Below are 24936 nucleotides of genomic sequence, written 5' to 3'. Positions count from 1 at the left end.
GACTAAGCATCTACAGTCATTGATGTTTTGGAATTTGTTAATAATTAACCCTTTGAAAAATTAGTCAAAGCCTCAGGACAAAAGGGAACCCGATTAATAGATATTAGATCTGGCTGAAAATTGGTTCATCCCTCTAAGACACAACCTCACAAGTCTGGGGCACAATTTCAGACAAAATTCAATGCCACAGATTAATGTTGTTTTAAATGCATTTATATTAACATTTGCCTAATGCAGCTCAAATTAAGTAGTTTAAACCAAAGACAACCCAGTATGTCTTTAATATAAAAACAGGTTTTTAGGAATACCCGTCTGCCACCACCTCTGCTTTCCTTAGTTGTGTTTTCTATGGCACATTGATTTTAATTAAGTGCCCTATGTGCAAGGGCAAGGGGCAAGCCATACTGGGCCAGTGGGATGTCTGACTCTTCCTTTCCAGGGCACACACTCATGGGTCAGTCTGTCATAGCTCCAAGGTGAAGCATGGAGGCGTGGAGGCAGAGGAGTGTCATCTCAAGCTCAAAACAAAGGCCACATGTGTTCTTGTTTTCTCAGACGTTCGCCCTGGCTACTGCTACACCGCCCTGACAAACGGACGCTGCTCTAACCAGCTGCCGCAGTCCATCACCAAAATGCAGTGCTGTTGCGACGCTGGCCGGTGCTGGTCTCCGGGGGTCACCGTTGCCCCGGAGATGTGTCCCATCAGGTCAACTGGTAAGTGCCCGTCTGTATCGTCTATAGCCTATCGGAACACAACGCTTCCAAGCCCGTGGCAGAGTGTGCAGTACTGATCAGGTGAAACGCGGGCAAATAGATGAGATTCCAGAACATTTAAGTGTAGGCATGGAGGAATCCCCCAGATGTTTCTGTATCTGCTGGCGACTTAGTTCTCTCATTGCCCCGGAGCCCAGCCTTCTCAGGAGCCTCTGTTTTCTCTTGTTCTCCCTGAGGGACTTTGGTGGCTCTCCTGGGCCACTTACCAGTTCAGTGGGATGAATCCCAGCTCCCCCGCTGCATTTATCTCTCCTCTTACCCTAATGTTCATCACTTTTCTCTTCCTTCTGCCAAGCCCTGTTTTCTTTTTTATCATAGCTTCTCATTTGTCTGCCATGTTCCCTTCATTTCCACTAAAAGTCTATTATTGGTCTGCAATCCGAATGAATGGTGTGGCTTCCCAAGTGGCCAGAAGGAGATCCTGCCATATACATTCCCAAAGTATAGCTCGCCTGACAATAGCCTTAAAATGTGTCTCTGGAGAGGCTGTAGAAAAAATGTCCAGGATATTTTTGTTAGGATGAATGTAGGTGCTATTTGGTGATCCAAATGATACCTTTTCCTACAAAGAAATATTCATAATTTGGCATATCATTTTGAGTCTCTGAATCTGAACCCAGTTCTTTTAGTTGTTACTGTTATGAGTTTTATTTTCTAATTAAATTATATGGTTGCATTTCCCTTAAACAGTCTTCGTATTTCTAAAGTAAATCAGTTACTTTTTCCCTAAAATATCTGTACAGTTCAAGCCTTATCTACTCCCTTCTCCCATAATCCCTGCTGGTTACATACCCTCTAGAGGGCTAAGGCTCTGTGCAAGCACAACCTGATCCCCCAATATGCCAAGATAGCCACGGTGGTGTGACCTCATACCTATCACCCTCTGGTCCTGGTTTGTACTTCACTGTGCTCAAGAATTAAATCCATCTGCTTTGTGCCTATTACGTCCATGAGTTGCTCTCTTACTACTTAATAATCTCACTAGGACGTCTTAGTCATCATTGCAATCTTGGATTGCTCTCGTCCTCTGTTCTTCTCTAGTATCCAGCAAACTCTTGCTCGTAAGAGACATTCGGGTAGAACATATAGCCCATTAAGTATGATTTTTCTCCTCAAATTTCAACTAAAGACGGACCTTTTAGCTCTGTTTAATTTGATTCCCGAAAGGCATGTTTAGATCGGGGAATTGAAGAGAGGCTGTGACACTGAGGGGGAAGGAACTCAGGACTGGTGGGATGCTTTGGAGAGTACGGCTCAAGATATATAACTCTCATCGCAGCCAAGAGGGCCATTACTGGGAGTCCATATACAACTCTCTTCACTGCTGAGGATTGTATGTGTGGATTAAAGGAGTACTATAATCTTCCTATGTCTCCATACATACACACATATGATTCATGATTCAACAAATCATGCATTGTGGACACACTGTCTATGCCCTAAAAACCCTTCCTCTTAATTGGCTGCAGATCTGTTCACTAGATCAGTGTTTAGAAGCACATGGCTTCCTACCAAGACGCATGACTTGGATATCAGAAGAATTGTTTCTTAGATGCATATGTCAGTTTGGGAAGCAATAGCATTGGTTGGATTCCTTGTATTGAGACCTTGAGAAGGGAAGAGAGTAGATGCAGGAGCCATCAGGAAGACTCAAGTTGTCATTGGTGATTTTGCAGGGGATTGAAAGACATAAGCCTGACACAGACACAGAGCAGATGGACTGACCGTGCACACTCGCTGGACACAGACACAGGGCAGATGGACTGACCGTGCACACTCGCCTGACACAGACACAGGGCAGATGGACTGACCGTGCACACTCACCTGACACAGACACAGGACAGATGGACTGACTGTGCACACTCACCTGACACAGACACAGGGCAGGTGGACTGACCGTGCACACTCACCTGACACAGACACAGGGCAGGTGGACTGACCGTGCACACTCACCTGACACAGACACAGGGCAGGTGGACTGACCGTGCACACTCACCTGACACAGACACAGGGCAGGTGGACTGACCGTGCACACTCGCCTGACACAGACACAGGGCAGGTGGACTGACCGTGCACACTCTCCTGACACAGACACAGGGCAGGTGGACTGACCGTGCACACTCACCTGACACAGACACAGGGCAGGTGGACTGACCGTGCACACTCTCCTGACACAGACACAGGGCAGATGGACTGACCGTGCACACTCACCTGACACAGACACAGGGCAGGTGGACTGACCGTGCACACTCACCTGACACAGACACAGGGCAGGTGGACTGACCGTGCACACTCACCTGACACAAACACAGGGCAGATGGACTGACCGTGCACACCTACCTGACACAGACACAGGGCAGGTGGACTGACCGTGCACACCTGCCTGACACAGACACAGGGCAGGTGGACTGACCGTGCACACTCGCCTGACACAGACACAGGGCAGGTGGACTGACCGTGCACACCTGCCTGACACAGACACAGGGCAGATGGACTGACCGTGCACACCTACCTGACACAGACACAGGGCAGGTGGACTGACCGTGCACACCTGCCTGACACAGACACAGGGCAGGTGGACTGACCGTGCACACTCGCCTGACACAGACACAGGGCAGGTGGACTGACCGTGCACACCTGCCTGACACAGACACAGGGCAGGTGGACTGACCGTGCACACACTCACCTGACACAGACACAGGGCAGGTGGACTGACCGTGCACACTCACCTGACACAGACACAGGGCAGGTGGACTGACCGTGCACACTCTCCTGACACAGACACAGGGCAGGTGGACTGACCGTGCACACTCTCCTGACACAGACACAGGGCAGATGGACTGACCGTGCACACTCGCCTGACACAGACACAGGGCAGGTGGACTGACCGTGCACACTCACCTGACAGACACAGGGCAGGTGGACTGACCGTGCACACCTGCCTGACACAGACACAGGGCAGATGGACTGACCGTGCACACCTGCCTGACACAGACACAGGGCAGGTGGACTGACCGTGCACACCTGCCTGACACAGACACAGGGCAGATGGACTGACCGTGCACACTCGCCTGACACAGACACAGGGCAGGTGGACTGACCGTGCACACTCGCCTGACACAGACACAGGGCAGGTAGACTGACCGTGCACACCGGCCTGACACAGACACAGGGCAGGTGGACTGACCGTGCACACCTGCCTGACACAGACACAGGGCAGGTGGACTGACCGTGCACACTCGCCTGACACAGACACAGGGCAGGTGGACTGACCGTGCACACTCACCTGACACAGACACAGGGCAGATGGACTGACCGTGCACACTCACCTGACAGACACAGGGCAGGTGGACTGACCGTGCACACTCACTCGCCTGACACAGACACAGGGCAGATGGACTGACCGTGCACACCTGCCTGACACAGACACAGGGCAGGTGGACTAACCGTGCACACCCGCCTGACACAGAGACAGGGCAGGTGGACTGACCGTGCACACTCTCCTGACACAGACACAGGGCAGGTGGACTGACCGTGCACACTCTCCTGACACAGACACAGGGCAGGTGGACTGACCGTGCACACTCACCTGACACAGACACAGGGCAGATGGACTGACCGTGCACACTCACCTGACACAGACACAGGGCAGATGGACTGACCGTGCAAACTCACCTGACACAGACACAGGGCAGATGGACTGACCGTGCACACTCACCTGACACAGACACAGGGCAGATGGACTGACCGTGCACACTCACCTGACACAGACACAGGGCAGGTGGACTGACCGTGCACACTCTCCTGACACAGACACAGGGCAGGTGGACTGACCGTGCACACTCGCCTGACACAGACACAGGGCAGGTGGACTGACCGTGCACACTCACCTGACACAGACACAGGGCAGGTGGACTGACCGTGCACACTCGCCTGACACAGACACAGGGCAGGTGGACTGACCGTGCACACTCGCCTGACACAGACACAGGGCAGATGGACTGACCGTGCACACTCGCCTGACACAGACACAGGGCAGATGGACTGACCGTGCACACCTTCCTGACACAGACACAGGGCAGATGGACTGACCGTGCACACTCGCCTGACACAGACACAGGGCAGGTGGACTGACCGTGCACACTCGCCTGACACAGACACAGGGCAGATGGACTGACCGTGCACACTCACCTGACACAGACACAGGGCAGGTGGACTGACCGTGCACACTCTCCTGACACAGACACAGGGCAGATGGACTGACCGTGCACACTCACCTGACACAGACACAGGGCAGGTGGACTGACCGTGCACACTCGCCTGACACAGACACAGGGCAGGTGGACTGACCGTGCACACTCGCCTGACACAGACACAGGGCAGGTGGACTGACCGTGCACACACTCACCTGACACAGACACAGGGCAGGTGGACTGACCGTGCACACTCGCCTGACACAGACACAGGGCAGATGGACTGACCGTGCACACTCACCTGACAGACACAGGGCAGGTGGACTGACCGTGCACACTCACCTGACACAGACGCAGGGCAGGTGGACTGACCGTGCACACTCGCCTGACACAGACACAGGGCAGGTGGACTGACCGTGCACACTCACCTGACACAGACACAGGGCAGGTGGACTGACCGTGCACACTCGCCTGACACAGACACAGGGCAGAGCAAACTGGCAGTGCACACTCATTTGCAGGTCTGCCTCATTTGTTCACACTTTCCACGACAGTTCTATTGAGTATTGAGCTCTCGCCTGTGGAAAGTGGCCGTGTGAGAAGACAATTCACTCTTCCTCTTTCTTTCTTTCTTTCTCTCTCTCTCTCTCTCTCTCTCTCTCTCTCTCTCTCTCTCTCTCTCTCTCTCTTTCTTTCTTCAACACCGTGCTTCATCTCTGGGGTTGAATGGAGACAGAAAAGGTAAAGGTTCTAGAGAAAACTTATCCCTGGCTACTGACCTTTAATGTGTAGGGGCTCATAGCTAAAACCATTAACCTGTACACTGGAAGGAGTTTAGGGCCCAGTAAGATACATTTTTTACAGTGTTAAGGTGAATTTAATGGTGTTCTTCAAGTAATATGCTCGCCTAGTTAGCAGAAATGCTGATAAGCCATCTGACCTCTTTTACAAATCCCAAAAGAATTTTCAAACCAGGTTGACCTGGTGCTTACAAATGCTTGGAAACAAACTGTTTCCTTTAATATAGTCGGGATTCAATTAAATCCAATACATGCTGAAATCCTCTGGTGTGTAATTTATGGGGCTAGGCTGAGAGCGGGAGTTGACTATGGCACATATGAGGCCCAGACTTAAAGGGCTGCATAGAAACACAGTGAAAACATTCCCAGGGAGTAAGTGATGTGCTGTAGCTAGGTGATAATTCTGTAGGAAGAGTCACTGTGCTTTGGAAAAAAAAGAAGCTATAGCATCCTCAGTCAAGAAAAACACAGGTTTTAAAAAAAAAAAACTCTTCCAAAAACAGCGAGATACCAAGAATTTGTGGGTCACAATTCCAGATAAGCAATAGAGCATAGCAATGGAATTCTCTAGCAGTTTAAACTAGATCTGAGTTCTAGGCATAAAGTCAGACTGAAGAATGTCAGGAAATGGAGTAGCTAGTAGCAGTGGCGTATGTGGAGTTTGGTGAGTTAGCCAATCCAAGTTGGCAGGTGTCCCGTGAAGCTGAGTTATGAATGCATTTCAGTAGTCCACAGGAAAAGAAAGGCATTAGCCTAATGTATGGAGAGTCTAACACTGTGTAGAAACTGTCTATATAAGAATCCTTTGTGGCTGTGATGATAAAGTTATCGACATTGAAGACGGAAAGCAAAGGTGAGAAATCACTCTGCTTGTAGAAGGGACTGCGAGACCTGCAGCCATGCGATGAAGCTGCAAATGAACGAAACATGCCCGCAGCTAGAGGCTGTCTAAAATGCCGTTCTGGAAACTCAGGGAAAAGATGTCGCAAGCCAACAAGGATTTATTCTGAGGGAGTCCTGGTATTGTTAAAAATAGCGAGATACCAAGACGTGTGAACACAGGGAAATACATGATCAAATCAGGGAGCCCAGCTTGCAGAATCACTGAGCTGCGTTCACACAGCCACGCTGCTGGGGCCTCCCTTCGCCGCTTACCTAGTTGTCTACATATATATATATATATATATATATATATATATATATATATATATATATATTATGTATACAATATTCTGTCTGTGTATATGCCTGCAGGCCTGAAGAGGGCACCAGACCCCATTACAGATGGTTGTGAGCCACCATGTGGTTGCTGGGAATTGAACTCAGGACCTTTGGAAGAGCAGGCAGTGCTCTTAATCTCTGAACCATCTCTCCAGCCCCTTACCTAGTTGTCTTTAACAGACAAATCCTCGGCTCTGCTCTGGACTTCCTACCTATTTTTTTTTTTAGAAGAACTAATCCATCTCTTGGCTTTACACGTTACCTCTCTACTGAGAAATGAAAATTTTGACTTCTTCTCTGGGCTCCAAACTCTCCTCAACAACTGTTGTGCGATATCTCCTTTTGGCTGCCTCGCATCTCCTAACTCAAGTGCACAAAGTCAAAATTTGGCTTCTGCCCATCACACCAGTCCCCGCCTCCTGACATACATCCTCTCAACAGTAGAGGACAACAGTGTTCTCTTATCTGAACAACAAAAACACTAGTAGCCATTCATGATTTCCTATTCCCGTGGTTCTGGCATTTATCCCATCACCAACAATACCATTTATTTATAAATTACCTTGGAGCAAGTTGTGCCCCCTGTCAGCCCCATCACTACCTCCCCTGTGCGTCCACCATTATCTTGTCCTTGGTTTTCCTCACGAGCTTTTCTTCCCTCTGGTACTTTCTATCAGAAAGAATGATCTGAAAGAGTCACGTGGTCACATTCAATCCTGCAGGAGATGCACATAAATAAAATAAAAACCAAAGCCTTACCAAATAATAAAATAAAATAGGGACTCATGTAGCCCAGGCTTGACCCTTCCTCTTCCACTTTGCCTGTGGTGTCATTTGTTTTGGGTGTATATGAGTTTTAAAATTATTAACGGGTTTCGTTACAGCCTTTTCATTCATCCGCGTCATTGTCCGCTTCTCTGATTAGTACCCAAGCCTTCTGATGTGCTTTGTCGATGTGGACAGCCACACTGGGGCTGACTAGAGAAAGTGACACCTAGTATTTTTTCTGGTGAATGTCAACATGTAAATGGCTTTCTAGATTTTGAAAGGAGCTTGTGGTGCCTGCTCTGGAGACATTTATTTACTTAAATTTTGAATTATTGTCTCAATGTGGCTCTTGTGTAGGTATTAAGAATATGAACGAAGCATTCATTCCGATTGGCCGATGCAGTTTGGTTTCTTTAAGGGGGCATCCTGTCTGGCCCCCCAGCAGCTGTGGCTTTGCTGATTGTGTCATGTTGTGTTGTATTCTTCCAGAGGATTTCAACAAGCTGTGCTCTGTCCCTCTGGTCATTCCTGGGAGACCAGAATACCCTCCCCCGCCCATTGGCCCTCCACTTCAGCCCGTTCCTCCAGGCTTTACTCCTGGGTCTGTGATTCCAGTCCCTCGGCCACCACCAGAGTATCCATATCCATCTCCATCGCGTGAGCCACCAAGTAAGACTTCAAAAGCTTCCTTGTTATTTTTCTTGTATTAATCAAGTCATATTTTTGGTTTATTAAATATTTATGCCAATTGTTAGATTAAAAAATTTTTACATTGTTTTTGCATGTTTCTTAATTTTCCCATTTTATAAATAAGAATGGGAGCCTTGCATGTTCCGGAAATGAATCTCCTTTTATTATGGATATCTTTAATTAAATGTGGGAGCAGTATGGGAGAGACTGAAATCCGATTCAGAGAATGTATTAATGGCAGAAGATGTATGAAATTGTTCTTTGGGTCATTTAGTGTACAAAGTCGTTACCTGCCAACACCTCCCTGGTATAGTTATCTTCTGAAGCTGGAGGCTTGAGAGTAAGGGTGTGGGTGGGGTGGGGAGAGGCAGGCAGAGAGGCCGGGGGTACAATGTGCTCTCTGAAAGCTGAATGGGATTGTGCTCTAGTGGCTGGCTCACCCTTGGTGGCTCTTCCTCTAGGACTTGGCATCTTGTTCACTATTAGTAGATTAAGAGCTGATGTCATAGATAATAATAATGGGGTTCAATGCTGTCCTCCTAGGGGTGCTGCCTTTCAACGTCACCGACTACTGTCAATTGGTCCGCTATCTCTGTCAAAATGGGCGCTGCATTCCAACCCCGGGCAGCTACCGGTGTGAGTGCAACAAGGGCTTCCAGCTGGACATCCGCGGGGAGTGCATTGGTAAGCAATTTATCGCTTGATTGACACTGGGGGATGTTGCAATTCTATTTCATTGTGTCTTAGTCACTGTTCTTCTGTTGCTGCAAAGAGACACCATTATAGCAGCTCTTATAAGGAAAACACTTAATTGGGGCTGGCTTACAGTTTCAGAGTTCTAGTCTATTATCATCATGGCTGGGGGCGTGGTAGGGCAGGCAGACCTGGTGCTGGAGAGTAGCTGAGAGTTCTACATACAGATCTGAAGGCAGAGAGAGACACTGGTCCTGTTGAAAATTCCACCCCCAGTGACACACTTCCTCCGATAAGGCCACACCTCCTAATCCCAGTCAAGTAGCACCGCTCCCTAATGACCAAACATTCAAATATGAGTCTATGGAGGCCCTTCCTGTTCAAACCACCACAGTTAGTATTGGTTTTCTATTGTTGTTGTAACAAATCGCCTCCAACAGTGTCTCCAAACAGTAGAACTTGTTATTATCTTTGGCTTCCAATACAGGGCTTAAACGCTGGTAGGGTGTGTCTTCAGAACATCAGAGAGGATTCCCTGACCTTTTAGTATGTCTCAGACTCTGGAGGCAAGTAGGACCTCACGGCCCTTTGGCATCTATACAGTCAGGTGGGCAGCGTCTTCAGCAGTCCAGCACAAGACCACTGGACAGTTGATTTCTGACAACACCCAGTGGGCATGTGCTCTTTTGTCTTCAGATAAATTTGTTTCTTAGTTCTGTTAGTTCTTGTTTTCTCAAAACCTTTTGTTTCCTGCTCACGTGGACGCAGTTCTAGAGGAGAGGGAAGGGGTGTGTGGCTCAGGGTTAGGCCTGACCCTGTCCCCAAGAGATTTGGACCAATAATCCTCCCTGAGCCTTACTTTCCTCAGAAACGGCAATGTAGACGGGCGGGCCCTGGTACTGAGTCTGTAGCACTTGGGAATAAGGCTACGGAGACCACCTGGGCGGGTGGTGCTGAGAACCCCCTGTGAACAGCCATGTGGTCTTCATGTTTTGTTCTCACAGGTTTAGTAGAACCGCAGGAGATGCTTAGACACCAGGCAGACTTTTTTTGTATTAAAACAACAGCAACAAATAGAGCCACCTCTGAAGGAAGTGTTAGTCTCTTTGATTTTGTTTTTTTCCCCGGTGCTGGGAGTTGAACCCAGAGTCTCATGTGAGTCAGACCAGGGCCCTACCACTCAGCACCCTATTGCTCTTCTTTTTATTTTTATTTTTGAGACAAGGTCTTACTAGGTTGTCTAGGCAAACATTACACTTGTAGTCCTCCTGCCTCAGACTCCTGAAATAACAGCCCTTTCATGTCTGCTTGATTTTCTTAGACCAGACTCACAGAAGAAAAATAATGTTTACTATCTCAAAGCATATTCATATTCTCTGACAATGACATGAGAAAAGAGCAGAGGTGAACTGCTTCACTGGTCTCCCAGTGGGTAGACACAGTATATTGGCTGTGGGAAGAGAGAAAAATACTTTGATTATGCAATTTTCTTTCTTTATTATTTCAAGTTTTGCTTTGTTGAGAAAGGGTCCCACTAGGCAGCCTCAGCTGACCTGGAACTCAATACGTAGGCCAGGCTGTCCTTGAACTTATTAGATATCCAGCTGCCTCTGACTCCCAAATGCTGGGGGATTAAAGGCGTGTGCCACCATGCCTGGCTTTGCTGTGTTTTTCACGCTAAAGGAAAAAGGTTTTATGCATGAGAAACCCACAAAGCCTTAGAAATATAAGCCATTGAAGTTCTCACTAAGATCCACTGTGTTTTGCAGATGTGGATGAGTGTGAGAAGAACCCCTGTACTGGTGGAGAATGTATCAACACCCAAGGCTCCTACACCTGCCACTGCCGAGCTGGCTACCAGAGCACACTCACCAGGACCGAGTGCAGAGGTAAGGGGCTCCTGGGGACCGGGAGGCATCTGTCCCAAATGAAGGTGTTGCTTTGAAGAAATCCAGTGAGACATAAAGGCAATGAAGCTAACCTCTCTCCCCTACTGCTTGCTTTATGCCTTATTCCAAATACCACTCCTTTGAGGATGTTGCTAACAAATCTGGCAAGCATTGAGGTTACCTTAAAAACTATCTTTGTGCCAAGGGAATAGCTTATTCTCACTTATTTCGAGTTATTTCCGCTGGTTGTTCATCTTCCATCCGAAAGGTAGGGGATGTGGTCACTCTGTGTGGTAGAGACCAGGGAAAGCCTCTGGTAGAAGCGTCTGTCATTAGCTTCTCCACAGAAACAAGGATGTGGGGGCTCCGATCCTTGCAGAGGTCAGCAGCCAACAGCAATATCACCTGAGGGTTGCCCAAAGTGAGTCTCTAGTCCTTCCTCAGACCTCTGACTAGAGCCAGCCTTTGGCAGGATCCCAGCCATCTGCACGCACACTGAGATTTCAGAAACACTGATGTGATTGTCCCCTCATAAAAGTTGCCCTTCCGGTTTATTTCTTTCCCTTTTCCTAAAATACAAAATTGCAAACAATGTTTTGGAGAATGTTGGACTTTGGTGCTGTATTTAGATCTCTTCCATTCTCCTCCGACTCCTTCTATGCCCCTCCCAACTTCCTGTCAAATTCATCCCCTCTTCTTCCTTAATTATTGTTTACATATATACACACAAATACAGCCTTCCGAGTCCATTTGGTGTTGCTCACGGGTGTAGAGGTAGAGATAGAGATGGAGATAGAGGTATAGATACCTGTTTAGGGCTGACTGCTGGGGATTAGATAACTCCTCGGGAGCTCAGTCCCTGAATTATACTGAATCCCCATCTCTCAGCAGCCATTGATTGCCTGTAGCTCTTCATGTAGAGGCGGAGCCCTGTGAGATTTCCTGCCCATGTTGGCGGCATGTCATGGGTTTATTTCTTAAATAACTTATTAGGCTGTCCAATATGCTTTTGGTTAATATCATTTGTGCAGTAAGTTTCTGGGGTGGAAATGAATAAGATACAGTGTCTACCCTTCGAGAACCAAACGTTTTATCTGGACATTCAGCATAGAATGACCTGTGTCATTAATCCAGTAAAACTAGATAAAAATAAGTGAACAGGTAGCGAGGTCTAGACCACGTAAAAACGTCAAGCTACTAACATGAGATAATTTTACTTGCCTCCTTTAGCAAAAGCCCTTTGTGTTAATTGAGCAGGTTTGATGTTTATCTCTGAGCTATTTTCATAATCTTTGAATTTGCTCACCATCACTGTGTTTAGGTAGACTGCCCCATAATGTCAACTTTGAGAAGAGAAAACAAAAAACTGGAAGCACATTATTTCTTCATAACTCTATTAACAGCCTACAACCCGAATTATAAGTCTGAATCATTTGAGTATTCAGCGGAGAGTCTTCTTAATGCTTTAGCTGTTAGTTAAAACAGTTGGCATGTCAGTGGTGTACTGGACATTTTTCAATAGAAGAAACCACTGTTAAGAGACTTCGCTGCTGAATAAGCACAGAGAAATGATCATTGAGAAGGGGTTTTCTGGATTAAGAGCCAGCCAGGGTAAAGGTGTGCTATTCCCCCCAACCCAAGGCCTGACTAGAGATGAGAGTGACCCACAGCTCCAGTACCCCATCTTCTCCGTGGCATTAAACTCACCCTCAGTGTAAGAGCGCACCTGTGGTGTTTGGAGGATTCGAGTCTGCAGAGGGATCAAGAAAGCTGCACCTTAGGCTGAGAGGATGAGCTTGGGACAAAGGGGAAGAAAAGATAGAGACAGTGGGAGGCACGTTTGAGTAGCAAACTTCCATGCTGTCTAGATTGCTTGAAGTACACAGTATCCCTCGTGGCATTCCACAGTGAGAAGGAAAGATGGATTATTTTTCATGTTTATTTTAATCTCAAAAAATTATAGAATGCTAAAATTGGTTCAAGAATATGTGGATTTTTTTTTACTATTTTTCTTTGTGGAGGAAGACAGATTTTAGTGAGCATTAGGAATAAAGGAGGAGGGAAAAAAAGGAAATCAGAGATTTTTGGCACAAAGATCAGACAGAAGAAAAGCCCAGACTGCTTCAACTAGTCCAATGGCTCACGCAGAAACCACTGTGGGATCAGCCTGGAAAGAAAGTGCGTAGGAGGGTCAACCACAGACACGGTGCAGACGCTGGGCAGACAGGATAACTGGACAGACCGTAAATGCGCATTCCTCTCTAGGGTGTGCAGGATGCTCACCCTCAGGCACTCAGGGCCTCCGCTCAACATGCATGGCTTGCTCTCACCCGACTCTGCCTGGTTCCATGTTCCTAGGGACAGGCGTGGGAATGCTACATGCTGCAGAGACAAGGCTGTCTTACCTAGCCTCTTTGATGTTCATCTTTTGTAGTTCTTGGAGCAGAAGGACCAGACCCAGGCTACCCCGTTGTCTATTAGGGCTAGATATTTAATCATGAAATTAGAGATCAGATATAGGGTGTTTGAGTTTATGTCATTTTTTTTAAGATTTCTAGTTCTAGTATGATTATTATAATTACTATGATTATTAATGAAGGAGGGGACAGCCATCACAGAACCAATGTTTTGCTTGGTAGTAGAATAGTCATAAAGTTTGGACTGAGAGTTATAGGTCTGTGGATGACACTATACTCGGTCCCGGGCTGCTGGGAGGCAGTTATGTGGAGCATTTTCTGTTATTATTTCTCATATTGTTATGAGTTCCCCTTTAATCATGTTAGAAATGATAGCAGCCAAAGTTCAATATAAATAATCATATATACTACTCATAAATTATCTAGAAAAAATACTGAAAACTATTTTCTTTGTACAGCTGAGGCCTGAGTAGTCTTAAAGAAAGTAGGCGTGGATGTGATCATGTAAAGGTTTCTTTCTTTCTGATACTGATGATCCCACATTCCTTGTTATTTGGTATGATATGTATGATGATGGATATTATCAAATAATTGAAATACAAGATTAAGGTCCTAAGTTTGGAAATGGAGGGAGAAAGGAAATAATTTCAAGTCCTCCAAATTACCTTCATCCTTTCTCACTTTAACCCCAGACATTGACGAGTGTCTGCAGAATGGCCGGATCTGCAACAACGGCCGCTGCATCAACACGGACGGCAGCTTCCACTGCGTGTGTAACGCGGGCTTCCACGTCACTCGGGATGGAAAGAACTGTGAAGGTAACGGCGGCAGCCAAGGTGGCTCCTCCCCCATTGCTTTTCGGCAGCCAGAACCTTGAACAAGACAGAACCAGGTGCCGGGTGAAAGGTCAAACTGTCCAATGTGTTGCACATATTTCTGTCTGAAAGGCAAGCCTAAATTTTCACCCTGTCATGGCCACAATTTGTATGTGTCAAATAGCATTTATTCACGCCAGCAGCCGTGAGTTCTTGCAGTTACCTGGTGGCGATGAAGCTTTCGTAGGATGTACCATTCCTTCCTATTTTTATGCAATCAAGACTTGTATATTGTGTAGTTTTATACAAAACAACAAACAAAACAAAACAATGAACCGCGTTTACATCCACACCTTCTATAGCCGCTTGTAATCTTTTCGTGTAAAGTGCCTGCCTCATAATGCGACCCACAGATCAGCGTCTGGGCATGTCAGACTGCTTTGAGAGAAACAGGGGCGTGGAGAGGCAGCCTTTCATATTGACCTCTGAACTCATCGCTGGAGCTGCTTTTCCTTGCAAAGTCACTGTGACTGCTGTGGATGGAGTTCCCACTTCGCGGGCTTTAGCAGAAAGTGAAGGCTGCTGCTTATCATGTTTTCCAACTTCTTTAGCAAAGAGCCCAAGAATCTGCTAATATGTTGAAAGAATTTCAAAATTGTTCTTAGGAACATGTTTGGCAGAATATTATCTCAGTGATTCAATCCACAGACTTGAGGCCAAAATTCCCAGTTAGGGTAAAAATCTGCTTTTTTAAATAAAAGAAATAAAGAAAAATCGTAAATTACTTTAGTCTGCATAAAAGCCTGTAAGTGAAAACAGGTCATGTTGAGAGGTGCGGGCCTCCTGGGATAGCTTCAATAGCTCGCAGGCCAGCATGCCCACGAAATTAGGAACTGTCTCTGTGATCAAAGGGTTCTAAATATTAGTTGGCTCAGCTGGATCCCATAGCCGAGTCTAGCACTTACTAAATCCATCTTTGCAATATCTACTTCAAATTGCTTAAAATGACAAGCTTTCTTCTACTTTTTATTATTCTTCAGCGTTTTTTTTTTTTTTTTTTTTTTTTACTTTTTGAGAATTTCATACAATGTATTTTCCCCTCCACCAACCCCTCCCAGGTCCTCCCTTACCTCCCTACCCACCCAACTTCATATTATTTTTCTCAATAGTCTTTTGCTTTCGAAAAGAAGCAAGATTTAGCCTAAATACATTTTCATTCCCAGTAGCCTTAATTTTGTTATATTTTAGTATAGCAGAACTAAATCTGGACTGACTAAGCTCACCAAGCTTGTATTGTCCTTTTCATCTATGGATGGCAAACCTCGAAAAAATCCCACTAACCTTGGCTGAACCGACCTGAACTTGAGATGCCTGTTTCGCATGCCATGTTTTCTCTTTGTATTTATCATCTGGATGAAAATCAGCCTTAGGCATTAGTGACAGAAAATAAGAGAGAGGCATGAATTACGTCTATCCAGGCAGCCTTTCTCGCCTGACCGAGAGAACATGTGTCTCTGTTTCTAGACATGGACGAGTGCAGCATCAGAAACATGTGTCTGAACGGGATGTGCATCAACGAAGACGGCAGTTTCAAGTGCATTTGCAAACCTGGCTTCCAGCTGGCATCCGACGGCCGCTACTGCAAAGGTGTGTGCTGGAGAACCTTACACGGTGGTCTTTGCCTCCTTTCTCTTCTCTCTACACCTTTCCTGAAGATTCTCTCTTTCTGATCTTTCCAAGTTCTGTCTTTCCTTCCAGCTGGGGAATAAGGACAGTTTGGTAGAGGGCTTGGGATCTTTTGATCATTACCTTTAACGCCACATGCTGGAAGACAGGATCAAGTACCACGGTGCCTCTTCTGAGTGGTCCTAGAATTTAGCTCTTGTTAAAGTACCATGGAAGAAAGCCTTAAGTTCTTGGCAAGGTGTGCTTTCTCCAAGCTTTAAAGAGCATCCAGTCCTTGGTTGTTTCCCTGCATTCCCTGCGACCTTCACGTTGATGACTTATAATATTGTGAAAACCCATGTCTTCGATGGCTGTAAGAGACACCATGACCACGGCAACTCTTATAAAAGAAAACATGTAATTGAGGTGGCAGCCTGCAGTTCAGAGGTTCAGTCCATTATCATCATGGCAGGGAGCATGCCGGCATGCCAGCAGACATGGTGCTGGCTTCATCTTGGTCAGACAGCAACAGGAAATCAACTGTGACTCCTGGTGGTATCTTGAGCCTAGGAAACCCCAAAGCCCACCCCCACAGTGACACACATCCTCCAATAAGGCCATAACACCTCCTAATAGTGCCACTCCCTGTGGAACTTATGGGGGCCAATTGCTTTCAAACTGCCACAGCCTGTCTTCAGTTTAAAACAAACAGTTGAGCTTTTCAAATTTAGAAGTAGGAACTCTGTGCCAGAAGGATCTGACACGGGGAAGAAAGGTTCGAGACACAGAAGCATTCTACAGTAGGATAGCACATCAGGATGTGCTTGTACCTGTGAGGAAGAAAAGGAAACGCTGTGATTGCTGAGATCTGAAATGCCAAGGTCTGGGGACCACGTGACAGCCTCTGGGCGTTAGATCACGCTGTTTCTGAGGACAGTATAAAAAATGGAGGCCCCAAAGCCATTGATCATCATGAAAGCTGCATCTTAAATAGATTGTTGAATTGTGTAGAAGAACTGATAATTGCACTGGTTCACCTGGACTTAGCATTCCAGAGAGCGGGAAAGAGGAAAAGAGAGAGGAAGGGAGGAGGAGAGAGATTGGTTCATATGGTTGTCCCCATCTTCCTCCCCCACCCCCTCCCCAGTATATAAAGCTAAGATAAACACACTTAGGAGGGAAAAGGAAGCAGCCATCATATGCTGCTTTTGCTTACCTCCTGTTTCTCCTCTGGCTGTGGAATGAGATTGTGTCTTCATCCGTCATCCTGAACCTGCAAACTCATGACTGCCGAAAGCCTCGTCAGCAGGGCCTGTGCTGACTGGGGGACTTTATGTCCCACTGGAAAGCCTCCAGGCTGCTCTTCAGAAGGTACTCTCCACTGTTGTACTGTAGGGTGCTGGCCTGAACAAAAAGATGCTTGAAACAAACGCACCAATCTGAGTCTATGCTCTTAAATATAACTGCTCTTTTAAACACAATCTGAACATGAAACCTTGGACCATCGGGATGTGTTTTGTGCCAAACAATACAAGCTAAATAAAACCCAGAGGTGCTTCACTCTCAATTTGCCTCAGCTTAAGGTCAGAAGAAAGGAAATAGTCTCCCACTCTAGTCGTGTATTGTAAAAGGGTTGTTAGAAAGTGATTCATTTCTTTTTTTTAATTTATTTATTTATTAAAGATTTCTGTCTCTTCCCCGCCACCGCCTCCCATTTCCCTCCCCCTCCCCCAATTAAGTCCCCCCCCCCAGCCCGAAAAGCAATCAGGGTTCCCTGTCCTGTGGGAAGTACAAGGAACCCCCACCTCCATCCAGGTCTAGTAAGTTAAGCATCCAAACTGCCTAGGCTCCCACAAAGCCAGTGCGTGCAGTAGGATCAGAAACCCATTGCCATTGTTCTTGAGTTCTCAGTAGTCCTCATTGTCCGCTATGTTCCCACTGATATGACAAAGTAGAAAGTGATTCATTTCTAAGCAGCCTTATTTTCTACAACTCAGTCTGGGTACCCTTTCTACTTTGTCATATCAGTGGGCGAAATCTCCGCTATTGATTTTACGAACCTGATGCCGTCTTTTCCAGTACTTAAGGACACACATATGATACGAAAAATACTCCACTTAAGAAAGGCTTTACTGTGCTCTGGTGGCTTTGAGTGCTGTGCTGACCAAGTGCTGCCGTCAGAGTCACCCTGTGTCCCTCTCTCTTCTCTCTGTGGTGTCCTTCAGGCCTGTACTATCTGCCTCTCACTAATTGTCCCAGAGGGACCAGGCAAGGTTGATTCTGACAGGGATGCCAGCCCGGGTGTTGGCTGCAGAAAGAAAAAGTTTTGCCACAGCAGTCAAAGATACAGTTCATAATCAAACTAGATTTCTGGCTACAGTGGGATGCATGACAGAGTTCTTTGCCTTCTCGTGGTCATTTTCCTCCCTCCATCAATTCTGTCTGGCTTTTGTGTTTTTATTTTGGTAGAAAGCATCTTTAGAGGATTCTATTAAGATGGCTTTTAATGGAAAAGTAGCAAGCTAGCAAGCTCAGTTGATTTCTCCATTTCCCATCTCTGGTAAACACTGAGCAGACAGTCCACTGGCCTGCTCTTATGGCCATCGGGTACCATTTTCCACAGCACCCACGATCCAGGGCTGTCATAGTGAACGTGTTCAATGGTGTTAAAGAAACGCCTCTTCCCACTACAGATATCAATGAATGTGAAACCCCTGGGATCTGCATGAACGGGCGCTGTGTGAACACTGACGGCTCCTACCGATGCGAGTGCTTCCCAGGACTGGCTGTGGGTCTAGATGGACGAGTGTGTGTTGGTAAGAAAAAGCCCCATTTATGATAAATGCTGCAGCAATGTGTATCGGTAACTAACGTGTTCTCCCCTAACAGATAAAATACAGGATTTTTGCAGAAGAATAATCTAACAAATTCAGTTCTCTTCTGGATAGATTGGATATAAATGTTAGGAATAGAAGGATAAGGCTTTTAAAAAAAAAAGGAAAGGCCAGGGAATCCTTGCCTTTTCTTCCCTCTTCTCTGCCCTGGATATATACCTGTCTTCAATTTTCTCCCACCGTCCTTTGTGGATAATGGTCTTTGGAACTGGTTTGTATAGGTATACCGTTTTATGGTGGACATTTTAATAGAGAATTAAATGTCCAAGGAAAGTGCATGATGCCATGCCATGGAAACATGAATAAACCAGAAAGATGCAGTGATAGCTTTATGTGGCTTTGAGATTTGTTAACTAACAAGACTTTTAGCCAAATTATTTTTAAAAGACACTCAGTAAGTCCTCTGAATTAGGAAAAGATTGGGCGAAGTGGGAAATTCCTTCTTTAGAGATAAAGGCAACACAGCTTGGTTGACCAACATCTGCGGGTTTATACAATGAACCTTTTACAGATTCAACTTTCTCCTTTTTGGAAAGCAAGCCCAATTTAGTCATTCAATAACTGCATGTTTATTTCCGAGTAAGCCACATTTCTCATAAAGGTCTTATTTATCATGGTGTGAGATCCAACCTTCATGCAGTGTTTATAAAGTTCCTGCTCTGTGCATGCCCGAGGAAGACAAAAATGAATGAAAAATTACCCCAGCCCTGAAGGGTCTCGCAGTTCGCTCAACTGTGATAGCCGGAGGAATCCAGCTGACCCTGCCCGTTGGTCCCCACTGCTCGGGAGCTAATGTGTTCTTGGAATTTTGTTTTACTTTTGTTTGCTCAGGGTCCAGTTGTAAAAGCTCAAGCATCCCCTGTGAGTTAGAACAGGGACGATGGAGAAGTAAAGGCAGCCCTGGCTTCGATGTGGGGGTTCTCGTATGTTTAAACTGTCAGGATGACTGCAAGCACTTCCTCCTTTTCAGACACACACATGCGGAGCACATGCTACGGGGGATACAGGAGAGGCCAGTGTGTGAAGCCCTTGTTTGGCGCTGTTACCAAATCCGAATGCTGTTGTGCCAACACCGAGTATGCATTTGGGGAACCCTGCCAACCATGTCCTGCACAGAATTCAGGTAAGCGGTGTCACGGAGGTGCCCTCCTACTGCCAGCTTTCTGGCACCAGGCACGATCTTTGCTTTCACAAAAGTCTGTTCTCTGCTTCCAGGGTTCTCTTGTACACCCTCCCGGGGTATTTGCAGTGGGCAGCCAGCGTTTAGACCCACATCACTCCCCCTTGCTCACACTCTTTCACTACGTGTACCTCTGTAGGAACCAGTGCGCCTCGATCCTGGTCACACTCCCTGGAGCACACGCAGCTTCATTCAGAATGCTTGCTTTTCGCAGGAGCTATTAGAAAAGCAGGATTTTACACAGTGTAAAAGTAAATAACTTTCAGATGACCTGAATATTTCCAGCAGCTTCCCAGAAGGCCATTTGCGAATTTTGTTCACATCCCACATGTTGATTTTGGTGTACTTTTCTTAAATGGCTTTATTCAACCTTAGGGAAACAGTGTTTTTCTGCAGTTGAGGTGGCACACACGATGAAAAGTCAGAAAAGACAACCAGGCAGTGAGCGAAAATTCTGCTCCCCCAGTCACGGGCAGAAGGATGGGAGGGATTAGTTGTTTGTGTGCGTTTTTAGGTTCATTAATAAAAATAATTATGAAATTAAAATATATGGACAAGGAATTCTCAGTGTTCTCACTCATGAAATAAATTTTATTAGATGAATTAGACAGTCCTATGCAGCAGACATAATTATGTTCATAAAGAAAAAATAGTTTATTGAAATAGTTCATGGTGTCTTTTATATACGAATGTGTGTGTGCGGTGTGTGTGTGTGTGTGTGTGTGTGTGTGAGAGAGAGAGAGAGAGAGAGAGAGAGAGAGAGAGAGAGAGAGAGACTACTAGGAAGGGGCAGTGAGATGGGAGGAGAGAGAGTGGTGGGATATATGTGGTGTGAACGCGGAAGCAAGGACTCTGGGAGAAGAAAGAGGACTGGAGGGAGAGAGGATAGGATGTTGGTGAATGAAACTGACATATGTTTAGGAAGAAAAGAGAAGCTTATTGAGATGAAGACAGTAGGGTTTTACTATTCGAATATGATCTTAAGGCAGCTTAGCCACTGGCTTTTATTGTCCTAGGAAAAAAACTAGGACTAATCAAACAAACAAACAAAATGGTTAGTGAGTTTACATGTGAGATTCAGTTATGTCATATCCTTCCTAAGGAAAATTCATTAAAAATTAATCTAAGCATGATTTCCAAAGATTGATATATAAGAATAATCTTTGAAATTATGGTGTTCAGAATTAAATATCATAAGAAGCTAAAGAAAGAGAGGACTTCAAAGGAAACGAAGAACTCCACGTAAAAGAAAGAAGGATTATTTGTATGTCATCAAAAATCAGTTAAATATACATTTAATACACTTGAATTATATATAAATATTCATTCAAACAAGATGATTGCATAAGACTACAGTTAGCGGTATATTCTGTCATTGTTTGCACTATGTTTTCAAGCACTCTTCTCATAGACTTCGTATTTGTGAGACAGGTGTATGTCAGTAAGGCTGGAAAAGGTGGTTGTACTCATGCCTGCGAGTGAAGACCTCAGGACCAAGAGCATGTCCAAAGTGTGCTCGTACTCAGGGAAATGACCTGGGCTTAGCAAGGCACTAAAGAAGCCCAGTTTCTTTAAGCAGTAAGGCTTAGTTAGCGGAAGCTAAACCAGAAGCCCACGAACGCTAACTTCCAGCTTATATTTACACTTTTTGTGCCTGAGGGAATTTACAGGGAAAGCGTTCACATGTGGAAGTTCTTTCAGTGATTGACAAGAATGTCAGCCGAATCGTGAAAGGTACTCAAGGAGGATGGATGCCCCTCGTTTCAGGATGGGGTGATTTAACAGGCATGGACAATCCCTAGAATCTCTCTCATCAATTGAGTGAGAAAATATAACCACGCAGATTTCCAAGGTCATCTGTGTGCTGTGCAAGTCAAATGGGATGTGTGACGCTGTGTCTGCTCCTAACCTGATTTGTGTGACTCAGTAAGCTCTCTGCCTCTTCAGACATCAGGCATGTTCCTCTCCCAGAAAGCAGCCAGCGAAACCCTCTGAATGCAACTCTGGGGCCTTTTCATGGGCCGGCCCTGCTGCTCTCATGTGGTAGCTCAGGAAATGAAGATTAAGACAGCAAGATGCCCAATTTTTTGTTATCTCCTTAAGCCCAGAGAAGCACAGCGTGGAATGGGGGAGAGAACCCAGAGGGGAGGGACTTGCTGCTAGCCACGTGTATGTTAGCATTCAGACCCCTTTTGCACAGAGCAGTGGGGTCCTGCAGTTGCGAACACAGTGATCACCTCATGCTTCTGTTTGGCCCAGGTGTCAGCTGATCTGAACGAACAGAGAGAACTCTATCCGCAGAACTACCCTGCTTTGGTTTTCCTGCTTTACTATTCTCTAAGTTTTGTGACCATTTTAATAGTTGAGAATATGAAAAGATAGCCAAGATATGCTCCTGTTGTGGTCTTTAATCTCCGGCTTTTAAATGCCCAGTAGCTGGCATGGTCCTCCTTGTTGCTTTTTGCATCCTTTTAAACTCTTTTTAAAAAATGAAAACATTTTACTGTTTTTGTCAAATTATCATTTGTTACAATACAGGCTTTCTTGTTTTTGTTTGTTTGATTGGTTGGTTGTGTGTGTGTGTGTTTATTTTTGAGACAGGGTCTCACTATGTAACCCTGGCTAGTCTGTAAACTTACTCTGTAGATCAGGCTGTCTTCTAATTTGTAGAGATACTTCTCCCTCTGCTTTTCAATTGTTAGGATTAAAGGTGTATGCCACCATGCCTGGCTAAAAGATTAATTTTTAATTTTATGTTTTCAAAACTCATTTACATCTAGCACATTCAGAAATACAGCAAATGTTTGCTCCCTCTGCTAAAGTCCCATCCCCCCCCCCATCATTCTCCTCAACACAGACATATGTGACTGATTCTGGCATCAGAATGCATGGGCAGGCAAAGATCTCTCAGCCCTCCTCCTTGGAAGAAGCATGATTCCAATTTGCATTTCTCCTCATTCACCATTTCATTCCTCTGAATGTTGCTAGAGTTGTATATAAAACTTCACACAGTTATAAGCATTAAGAAGCTGATTCTATCTCGTTTGGGGAGCGATTCTTCACAGGTCTGTACTAGAAAGATGACATGATTTTAACATTTTATCAAAAGTTTTCCTGTGGGTTCACTATGGAAAATGATCATAGAATCACAGTGATTCAGAAAATACACTTGCCCATGGTGTGAGATGCTTTGCTGTGCCCTTGTGAAGAGAGCCCAGAGCATCTGCAGAGACCTGCGGAGATGTGAGAGCATGGTTGTCCTGGAAAAACAGAGCTATCCCCAGGATGGTGGGGGAAAGTTTTATTAACAGCTAAGAACCCGCATTTTAACAGGCACCTTTTGCTGTATGTGTAAAGTGTTCCCTGGTGAACAAATTGAATTGGAGGGGAAAACACCTTTTCCAAAAGTGCTTTGCACCAAGAAATTGCTATGACTTCCCCATATCCTTCAAAGTCAATTTCCTTGCCTCTGTGGGACCCTTCAAAGGAAAGCACAATCTAAAGGTGACTCTCCCAGGGGATGCTTCCTCTTTCTGCTACCGCTCTAGCTCGGTTCTTCTTGCTTTGGAGGAAATGATGTGTGTGAGCCAATGGCAGAACTGACCCGTTCTTCAGATAAGGAACTCACTTACTATCCGATCTTTATTACAGCGGAATACCAGGCGCTCTGCAGCAGTGGGCCGGGCATGACCTCAGCAGGCACTGGTAAGGAGTTGCTTGAAAGTTGACCAACTGAAACATGTGTAGAGGCAGTATTGAAACCCCTGTGGGTATCTAGTTACTTTGGGACAGTCTGGCCAGCATCACATGATGATGTACGCGGGATGCCTAGAAGCCCCCTCGGCAGAGCTGCTGTGGCACACTGACGACTGGGCGTGAAGCTTTCTCACTTTCCTGGGGCAACTGATGGAGAGCTATAGTTGAGATACAATGGTGGGCATTGCTCATTCTGGAGAAATGGTGGTCTGAGCCTTTCATGAATTTCCCATATCAAATACAGCTGAGGGATCTGGATTGGACAAACAGTTATCCATGCACAATCATAAAGATTTCCTAATTCTCAAAGGGTCAGTCATAAGATGCCACTTAAATTTTGTAGCAAGAAATAGCAGCAACGCCCAAGAAGATGGTGACAAGAAGGGACTTCCTCACTCATGTGAAACTAAGCAACTTGACTAGGGGTTGCTGGGGAAAGCAGACTGGTTAGTTCACTGTATGAAATGCGTGGATAAAGATGAGGAAGGAGTATTGAGAAAGAAGGGCAAGTAAGGATGCTGATGATGAAGGAGTCGGTGAGGATCAAATAAGCCATGATAAGGGCTTAGAGGTGAAAGAAATGACAGCCCTGACTTACGAAGGCTATCCATCCATGCCCTGTCCTTCTTCCTCCTTCCCCGCCACCAGAAAGGTCTGCTCAGTATGTGAGGCATAGACAGACAATGTCTGGCCTCCTCAGAGCCAAAGCAGAGACGCTGGCCTTGCTTTCAGTCTGTAAGGAGACCCGCTGAAGAAATTCCACACACCGTGGGGCAGGGACCTTGCATAGGCCTAATTTAGAGCCAATAAATACACAATTTATACTTTAATTTGAAGATGTTGTTGAACTTAATAAAAATTTGAAGCAAGGCCATGATATAATCACCTCACTGGCCACATGGGAGGCAAAGAGAGGGGAAAGAGGAGGTGTCACAGACTTGGAGTCTGTGCATCATCCACTTTCCATCCTGGTTCTCAAACCATCCAGAACATCTTCTTCAGTTTAGTTCAGGGGTGGTGGGTGACCATATGGTCACAGCTCAGATGCCAGCTTCCCTCCAGGGTCTGGGATTGGGGGGAGGGGGAGATTTGACTCATACTATCTTACAGTGAGCTAAAGGAATGAAATATTCTCTTCCATGTGAACTCAAACCCCAGAGAGCAGTCCTAAGGTCATTGCC

At 45.9% G+C, this 24936-nt stretch overlaps 1 protein-coding gene across 1 annotated transcript in view; it reads left to right on the top strand.

Annotated features, from left to right (window-relative positions):
• Positions 1 to 24936, top strand: part of Fbn1 (fibrillin 1) — a 210668-nt gene that overhangs the window by 107571 nt on the left and 78161 nt on the right. The window contains exons 10-18 of the mRNA XM_075962017.1: positions 556 to 714; positions 8246 to 8425; positions 8990 to 9130; positions 10909 to 11028; positions 14138 to 14263; positions 15785 to 15907; positions 18619 to 18741; positions 19790 to 19942; positions 23651 to 23704. Coding sequence (XP_075818132.1) covers positions 556 to 714; positions 8246 to 8425; positions 8990 to 9130; positions 10909 to 11028; positions 14138 to 14263; positions 15785 to 15907; positions 18619 to 18741; positions 19790 to 19942; positions 23651 to 23704 — 1179 coding nt within the window. The remainder of the gene's footprint in view (positions 1 to 555; positions 715 to 8245; positions 8426 to 8989; positions 9131 to 10908; positions 11029 to 14137; positions 14264 to 15784; positions 15908 to 18618; positions 18742 to 19789; positions 19943 to 23650; positions 23705 to 24936) is intronic.

The sequence above is a fragment of the Microtus pennsylvanicus genome, chromosome 2, assembly GCF_037038515.1.
Source record: "Microtus pennsylvanicus isolate mMicPen1 chromosome 2, mMicPen1.hap1, whole genome shotgun sequence".
Lineage (NCBI taxonomy): Eukaryota > Metazoa > Chordata > Mammalia > Rodentia > Cricetidae > Microtus > Microtus pennsylvanicus.
The sequence above is the reverse complement of the archived record's forward strand: the minus strand, read 5'-3'. Positions and strand labels throughout refer to the sequence as shown.